The sequence below is a fragment of the Trachurus trachurus genome, assembly GCF_905171665.1.
Source record: "Trachurus trachurus genome assembly, chromosome: 6".
Lineage (NCBI taxonomy): Eukaryota > Metazoa > Chordata > Actinopteri > Carangiformes > Carangidae > Trachurus > Trachurus trachurus.
Genome location: NC_139897.1, coordinates 28715608 through 28724763, shown reverse-complemented (window position 1 = coordinate 28724763; position 9156 = coordinate 28715608). Strand labels below are relative to the sequence as shown.

At 41.2% G+C, this 9156-nt stretch overlaps 1 protein-coding gene across 1 annotated transcript; it reads left to right on the top strand.

Annotated features, from left to right (window-relative positions):
• The first annotated feature begins 4493 nt into the window (after nucleotides 1-4493).
• LOC310987592 (endonuclease domain-containing 1 protein-like) lies at nucleotides 4494-7309 on the top strand. The gene is made up of 6 exons (XM_083973918.1): nucleotides 4494-4672; nucleotides 5369-5474; nucleotides 5558-5649; nucleotides 5731-5848; nucleotides 5960-6122; nucleotides 6536-7309. Exons 2-6 carry the CDS (start codon nucleotides 5379-5381, stop codon nucleotides 7039-7041), a joined length of 975 nt encoding a protein of 324 aa, XP_083830044.1. The 5' UTR covers nucleotides 4494-4672; nucleotides 5369-5378; the 3' UTR covers nucleotides 7042-7309.
• Nucleotides 7310-9156: the final 1847 nt, after the last annotated feature.

The window sequence follows — 9156 nt, the reverse complement described above, 5'->3', positions numbered from 1 at the left end:
AATATGCAGCAGGAGTATTCATTGATCTAAAAAAAAGCATTTGATACAATTAACCACAATAGATTGATTTATAAATTGGAGCAATATGGGATCAGGGGGGTTGCCTTGAATTGGGTGGGAAGTTATTTGAGAAACAGGCAGCAATATGTGAAGATGGGAGACTGTTCGTCAGAATGTCTGGATATTGCATGTGGTGTCCCCCAGGGGTCAGTGTTGGGACCCAAACTCTTTGTCCTATATATTAATGACATCTGTAATGTGTCTAGTCTAGTTAAATGTATTTTATTTGCAGATGACACAAACATTTTTTGTTCTGGTGAAAATTTGCAGCAACTTTTGGATGTCATCACTTCAGAGTTAAGTAAAATTAAAAAATGGTTTGACAAGAATAAATTATCACTAAATCTGAACAAAACAAAAATCATGTTATTTGGAAACTGTAAAATACACAATCAAATACAGGTACAAATAGATGGTGTAAATATTGAAAGAGTAAATGAAAATAAATTCCTGGGAGTGATAATAGATGACAAAATTTGCTGGAAACCTCACATAAAACATATCAAATCTAAACTGTCTCGCAGTATTTCAGTTTTGGTAAAAGCAAAGCATGTCCTAGATCATAAATCACTCTATATTCTGTACAACTCACTGATTCTTCCTTATTTAGAGTACTGTACAGAGACATGGGGAAACACATACAAAACTGCACTTCAGCCACTTTTCATACTACAAAAAAGAGCAATGAGAATTATTCACAGGGTTGATTATGGGGCACACACCAATGACTTATTTTGGAAATCTAAAACTCTAAAATTGTTTGATTTGGTGGAGCATAAAACAGTCCAAGTATTATATAAAGCAAGGAACTATCTGCTACCAAGAAATATTCAGAGAATGTTTCATGAAAGAGAGCAAGGTTATGATTTAAGAGAGAAATCAAATCTAAAGGTTGGTAGAGCTCGCACAACAAAGAAAAGTTTCTGTATCACCATTTGTGGAGTAAAACTGTGGAATAATATGAGTACTGAAATCAAAAACATTTCGAGTGTAATCATGTTTAAAAAGAGACATAAAGAAATGATTCTCCAGAGGTACATTGAATAATTCACACAAGGTGTTTGATTACTTACTAATTGGATTAAAATGTGTAATGTGTTAAATGTTTAATTAGAACATATAGTTAAAATTATAGGGGTAGGATTAGATAAGTTTATACTTCTTCCTACTCCTTTTCGCTCATGTAAACTGCGTTGCTTATGAGATGTTGTGTATACATTTTTCTGTTCACTTATTATATTATTATTTTATCTTATTTATTTTATTTTTTTTACACTGTAGTTTACATGATCGAAATAAAGATATCAATCAATCAATCAATCAATCAAAACACAGCAGGGAAAAGGGCGCTACACACACTCTGTCCAGAGAAATAGGGAACAATAGCAAACACATTTGTTAATGAAGGAGGGAGACTATAAAAAATTATTAATAGAAAAATCTTCATTCATGCCATGAGGAAATACATGTTTTTTTATTAAACATCCAGAATACTTCCCTTTGTTTCTTTATATAATTAGTGATTAGGTTTAATGGCTTCATTACCCAGGAAATGGGTAAAGTAAAGAAGGTAGGATGTTTTCATATCTCTGAACTGTCTCACAATAGGGTTGGTAATATCAACCCTTTTCATAGCTCTCTCTGTTCAGACATCCTCTTTTAAGGAGCATGAGGTTTCTCCTACATACAGTTTTCCACATGGCCATGTGTTTACATACATGAGGTAAGGCAAGGCAAGGCAATTTTATTTGTATAGCCCATTTTTAGAAACATTTTGTCTCAAAGGGCTTTACATGGCATCATAACAACATCCTCTGTCCTTAGTTCCTCACATGCACTGAGGAAAAACTCCATAGAAAACCCTTTAAACAGGGAAAAATTTGGAGAAACCTCAGGGTGAGCAACAGAGGAGGGATCCCTCACCCAGGACGGACAGACATGCAATAGATGTTGTATACAGACAAGAAAACAATTACAACATATGAAAAATGGGGACAGGCTGGGCCACATGAAGAGGCAGGGAGAGCAGACCAGCTTACAGTTTTTCCCAATTGTTAAAACACATTTTTTGAAACTGTAGGAGAGTGACAGGGTCCAGGGTTCATGTCCCTGTTCGGGCGGCAATATGTGGGAGTTCGACCAACCATGACCCGTACTGGTACTGAAACAACAAGTAGGAAAACATCTGGGAGTGGGAGTGAAGTTACGTACACCACACCCCCACACACACACAGTGGGGAAAGTAAGTATTTGATCCCCTACTGATTTTGTAAGTTTGGGCCTCACAAAGAAATGGATGGTCTATCATTTTTATTGTAGGTTTATTTTTACAGACTGAGATAAAATATCAACAGAAAATCAAGGAAAAAAACACATCATATAAAGGTTATAAATTAATTTGCATTTGATGGAGTGAAATAAGTATTTGATCCATAAGCACAACACAACTTTGTGCTTGCCAACAAGAGTTCTTCCACCAAGTACTGAGGTCAGATGTTTCTTGTAGTTGATTACCAGGTTTGTTCACATATCCGAAGTGATTTTGGTTCACTCTTCTTTACAGATCCTCTTCCAATCCTGAAGGTTTCGGGGTTGTTGCTTAACAATTCAAAGTTTCAGCTCCCTCCCACATTTTTTCTATAGGATTAAGGTCTGGAGAGAATGACTCAGTCACTCCATGTCCTTATTTTGTTTCTTCGTGAGCCACTCCTTTGTTACTTTGGCTGCACGGTTTAGGTTATTGTCATGCTGGAAGACCCATTCACGACCCATCTTCAGGGTTCAGACTGAGGGAAGGAGGTTCTTGTCAGGGATTTTACGGTACATGCCCCCATCCAACGGCCCCTCAATGTGGTGAAGTCTTCCTGTACCCTTGGAAGAGAAACATCCCCAAAGTATAATATTTCCACCTCCATGTTTGACAGTGTTCTTTGGGTCCTAGTCAACATTTCTCTTCCTCCAAACACGGTGAGTCAAGTTGATGCCAAAGAGCTCAATGGTCTCAACTGACCACATCATGTTGCCCATAGTGGTGGAGAAGTTTAAATGGAAGAGATGGATTCTGTGACAGGTGTCTTTTATCAACATAACACAAAGAGATTAGGAGTACTTTATAAGGTGACAGGGCTAATTTGAAGCACATAACCGGTGTGTGGAGGCTTCATGGTTTGTATTGGATCGAATTCACTCCAACAAATGCAAATTAATATAAAACCTTTAGACCATGTGTTTTTTCTTTTCTTTTTTTTCTTTTTACAAAATCAGCAGGGGATCAATTATTTCTTTTCCCCACTGTTGTGTTGAGTAATCAACATGGTCGAAGTTCAAGATAAGCAAAATTGAGAAATGTTTCCCCAACTTCATTGGGAGATTGCCAGATCCTGCTGGGAAAAGAAAGGAATTACAGTAAGAAGTCACTGTCACTGTCAACATTGTCACCAACATTTACTGTGAAAATACGTTTTAGCAGCTCCACATGGCAGTGGTACAGTAAAAAAGATGTGCATTTAAGTGCAAAAGAGTAAGTGGGCTCATGGATGGAGGGGGGGGGGGGGGGGGGGTATATTGCACTTGGTATTGTGTGTAGGTGTATATGTGGGAGCTCAGCATCAGTCCTTACGTGGGATGAGTAGGGGTGGGGTAATGGTTTTGGCAGCCTGGTGGAAAAAGCTGTTACTCAGTCTTGAAGTTCTGGATTTGAGAGAGCGGTACCTCTTTCCAGAGGGGAGACATCAGTGCTGATGTTCCTGGCCTTGTCGTGCAGTCGACCAGTGTAGATATCTCTGAGGGAAGGCAATGTGGTCCCGATGATCCTCTCTGCCGTCATGTTCACCCAAGCCTTATCTGAGTCAATCAAACTTCTGATGGGCCTGTACATGGGCCTTGAGTGTGGCACTGCACGATCCTGCCACAGTGAAGTGTGTTACCAGTTGTTTTCTTGGTAACTGTCATCCCAGCAGCCTTTAGATCATCCTTCTGTGTAGTTCTGGACTGATCATAAACCTTTCTCATGATTATTTTCAACCATGAGGTGAGATCTTGCATGGAGCTGTGGTCTCTGTCTCACCAACCTTCTTAACACATTAAGAGATTAGGAGTACTTTATAAGGTGACAGGGCTTATTTGAAGCACATAACCGGTGTGTGGAGGCTTCGTGGTTTGTATTGGATCAAATTCACTCCAACAAAAGCAAATTAATATAAAACCTTAAGACCATGTGTTTTTTTTTTTCTTACAAAATCAGCAGGGGATCAATTATTTCTTTTCCCCACTGTTGTGTTGAGTAATCAACATGGTCGAAGTTCAAGATAAGCAAAATTGAGAAATGTTTCCCCAACTTCATTGGGAGATTGCCAAGAAGTAAGGTAAACAGGATGAAGGCTAAACACCCACAGCCTGTCTTTAGTATAAAAAGGCATGTCCCTGACTACGTTGTTAGTAGGGCCGCTGTGAATAAAGAGATTCCCCATCTGACACCTGTGTCTCGACCAACTGATTGCTCTTTTAATCCACCTCTTGCCGCCACAACATAACTGGTGACGCCGACGTGATCGAGTTGGGGTCCTGGACTGAGAGTGAGGCCGGCACATCCCGCACAAAGCTGCAGCACAAGGTAGGTTAAAGATGAACCTACATCAGTGCACTCATCGTCATTAAATGGTTTTATTTCCTGCTAACAAACAGGTCCCACCAGATAAAGGTAAATGTCTCTCTCTCAGTAATTAAGCACTGCAGTACAGGAGTGTGAGCTCCTCTTTACCACCTGCACAAACGGCTGAAAAAAGCAGTCATCCAAACAATTACAGCATCAAATTTTTGGATGATACCATTATATTAAAGGGATAGTTCAACATTTTGGCAAATTGGCCCATTGTCATAATCCCTATAGCTTTAGCAGTAGGTTTGTTACCTTTAATTGTAGGTGCAAGCTATTTTTAGAATGGTGGAGCAGAGCCGCAAGCTGCTCAGAGGAGTTTTTTTTTTTTTTTTTCAAAGGAGGTTAAATCAAAAGCAACTGGACTTAGTTATTTGTCTAGGAAGACGTTTCACCTCTCATCCAAGAGGCTTCATCAGTTCATGTACTTATTTGACAGGCTGGGACTGGTCCAACTAACTGGTGTGGAGACTCACTATTTAACCTCTTGTGTGGGCGTTCACAATGGTGATGATGTCACTGGTTCCCTTTTGTGCTCCAAGTGCCAATGACAGTCGTTGGCACTTGGAGCACAAAAGGGAATTTTATACCACCGTGTTTTTTCTTTGCAGCACCAGCCTCACCCTGTTTGTTTAACACTGTTTTATACTGTAGGTGCAGAACAATGATCATGTTTTCATCCAGGATGCAGAGCTTCACTGTGTGCTTCCTTCTTCCACTCATCTTCACCGTGCACGCAGAACTTGTGACAAATTTTAAGGTTTGTATTTTGTTTGTCAGCGTTTAAAAACACATGATAAGTGGTAAACTGCAAATGTTCATATTATCTGTTTCTTCTTTAAGAGCACATGTAAGGAGTACTTCTACAGAAATTCAGAGCCACAGGTACAGGCCTCCAGTGCTGACGTCCACATCTGCCAGAGATATGACAACCAGTAAGACACAACTCTTAACTCAGTCAAATCTAAATTACAGTTAAATTTGAAAGTGACTCAGTTAATTTTTTGCACAAACAGCTACTACTTTGCCACACGGTACGACACAGCCAACCGTATTCCTCTCTACTCTGCTTATATATTTGAGAGGAATGATGGTAGATGTCAGCGGCAAGATCACTGGTTTATTGAGCCTAAGGTACGTCACACAGATATACAGTTTGAAATGTGAAATACTGAAAATCAACCAATCATTTATAATTGATTAAAATTCATTAAAATTGTCTGATGTGAATCTTCCACCTTGTAGCTGGTAAATCGGAACTGGGACGCGAACATGATGTGGGAGGGAGATTTGAGGCACAGATATAATTATAAAGGCTCTGTGGGAGATCAACAGGCGACAGATTCGGACTATATTGATGTTAAGGATTACAACCGTGGTCACCTTAATCCCAATCAGCACCATACAGGTAAGGAAGACTGGAGCTGGATGTTACTGTTCGTTTGTTTGTTTGTGTACTGTACATTTCTGCAAATTTGTGCATTTAACCCTTATTACGAATTGAAGGTCTCGTGTTTCCTTCTTTGTGTTTTATTCTAGAATATTGATTCATAACAAGACATTGTGATTTAAAGAACCAAAAATCATCTCAGTGTAGTTTTCCGTCTCCTCTTCTTTGGAGATGTTTTAAGAGGAAGGAGAGACAGACAGAGAGTTCTTTAGACCTCAGGACTACCCACAATGCATTCTGATGAATAACAATGAAAACAACCACAACAAACAGAATGAGCCAATGAGCGCTGGGCACTCGTAGACTCTCAGGACTCATCACATCCACAAAATGTATTGTCTAATTTACTGTATCTCTTTATTGTTTCACAGATCCTGGCTGCACTGCCACCTTCACCCTGACCAACATCGTTCCACAGAACATTCAACTGAACGGTGGGTCCTGGAACGCCTATGAGGAAAGACTCAGGAACATTTTGGGAGATGCGCGATGTGCAAAAGCCTATGTTCAGGTTGGTGCGATTCCCTCCAAAGATAATTGGATTAAAAAGGATAATAAAAAACGTGTCAACATCCCTGACTACTTGTGGCACGCCTACTGCTGTGTGGACAACAACGGTATGCCGGTTAAAAGCGGTGCTGCAGCTGTGAGGAATATAAATACCGATGTGGTGGAGTGTTCCCTTGACAGCCTAAAAAAATTCTTTACCAAAACCAAATCAAGAATGCATCAGCCTTTTTCAAATAACTGCAATGCACCAATCAGCATTGGTAATGGGAAATGTGAAAATGTTGTCCCAACTCTGTTTACCCAAGTATGGTCCCTTGTATCCACAGTTTTTTCCGGATTCATTCAACTGAATCCATTTAGCCTCTAGTGAATTACGTCCACACGTTTCCATCCACATGTTTTTCTTCGCATTAAGCAATACTGAATTAAAAATGACTTATGGAAACAATAAAATTCAATTAAATATCATGAATATCGATAAAAAGTTAATACGGTCGATCTCATTCTCTTTCCTCCTCCTGTAAAATTATGTTCCCACACCACAGAGCTTGCATTAGGCATTATAGCATTATTTTTACTGTTTTCATCAGGATGCACCTATCCACAATCCCCTGGGTGATGCCTTACCTACATTACCAACAAAATAAAATTGGCATTCCTCAAGGCTCAATCCTGGGGCCGTTGCTCTTTAGTCTTTACATTAACAACCTGCCTGAAAGCTGTCCACGGGCTGGATGTCAGCTTTATGCAGACGACACAGTCATATACGTTTCAGCTAAGACATCAAGTAAGGCAGCTGAGATATTGGGCCCTAGTTTCGTTGACCGAGCGAAGTCTAAGTGCAGCGCAGCTTCGCCACGCCAACGGGGCTGGACCAGGTCCATTTCGCAAGATTCGTGGGCCGCGCAGTCAGACTTAGACCAGCGTAAACCCTCCCCTCGTCCCTCCCACCGGCGCAAACGGCGAAGAGGGAGGAGAGAGGGCGGGAGGGAGACAGAAGGAGGAGAGAAAGGCGTGGAGTGGGTTTGACACAGCCGAGTCAGATCTTCACCAATCAAAGGAGCTCCTCTCCTCACCTTTAACTGCGCGGAGGGCGATGCGCGCTGCAAGTTTGTCATTTTATACTTGGACTGGACGGAGGAGACAGCGACGCCAGAGGCCGAACCTCTCCCCGGAGGAAACAGCTGTTTCCCCGGAGGTCCGAGCTCAGAGTGACCAATAATGAGTTTACTAATAATAATACAAATATCCTTAATCAGGTTTGATCTGATACACTGAGAACCCCTGCCCAATGAAAGAAACAACAACTAATAAACTATAAAGAAACTCACATTTATTCAAACCCTGTAAGCAAGATGAGAGGTATAATACAACATAAACAAACACCATGCGTAACGGATAAAATCAGCGTAAAGGACGCTCTCTCTCTCTCTCTCTCTCTGTCCTCCTCTCTCTCTCTCTCTCTCTCTCTGTCCGTCTCTTTTTTTCTCTTTTTCTTTCTGTGATAGAGATGCTGAGTATACGGCTATATACTGACTATCTGATACCGAGGCTGTGGTGGACTAAGAGAGATGAAGATTTGTGTTTTGTTTTTCATTACTGTACGGCTGCCTGATGCGCTAATGAATTAATAAGTAAATAAATAAATAAAGCGATCATCACAAGGGCAGAGTGGTATCTCAACACGGCAGCGACATGCAGTCATCCACCCTCAGTCCTGCTTGGGACATCCACAGCTGCTTTTCAGTGCCAGTTCGTCCCTGCTGTGTTAATTCAGGTGGAGTTTCCATTACGCGTGCCACAGCCTTTGATCTCTGCTTTGATCTGACGTCAGATGTGACGGGACAATCTATATAGATATAAATTCACGTGTTGATTCCATTAGTTGCATTAAATAGTGGTTATTGTGGATATTTATTGCATTGAAATGTGTCTGGAACTGTGGAAACCTGCCTGTGAGGTCTTGGTGACGTGTGTGCACTGCAGGTCAGTCAGCCAAACTTCCACTGCACCTGCTGCGCTTCGCCCTGCGCTGAGACTAGACCTGGTTGGAGGTGGCGAGCTTTCAGCGCAACTTCGGCGAGACATTTTCGCACAAAACTTCCACTGCACCAAGCTGAATCTGTGACGCCTCCCCCTGCTGCGCGGCCACGCCTATCTCAGCGCAGCGCGATCTACAAATCTCCCAATCTGACTTTGCGCTCGGCTGCGCTGGTCGAAACTTGCATTAGACCGGCTGCGCTACCTTGCGCCACCTGCGCTGCGCCACCAAACTAGGGCCCATTATCTTCATTTTTGAACAGGGTATGTCATTGGCTTTATGATAACAAGCTCACCCTAAATAAGAAAAAGACACGTTCCATGTGCTTCTCCATCAAAAGCAAACCACAATCAGAAAATTTTTGCATAACATTGCAGGGAGAGGAAATTGAGATGGTTAAGGATTTTAAATTTCTGGGTGGAGTTCTGGATTTCAGACTCA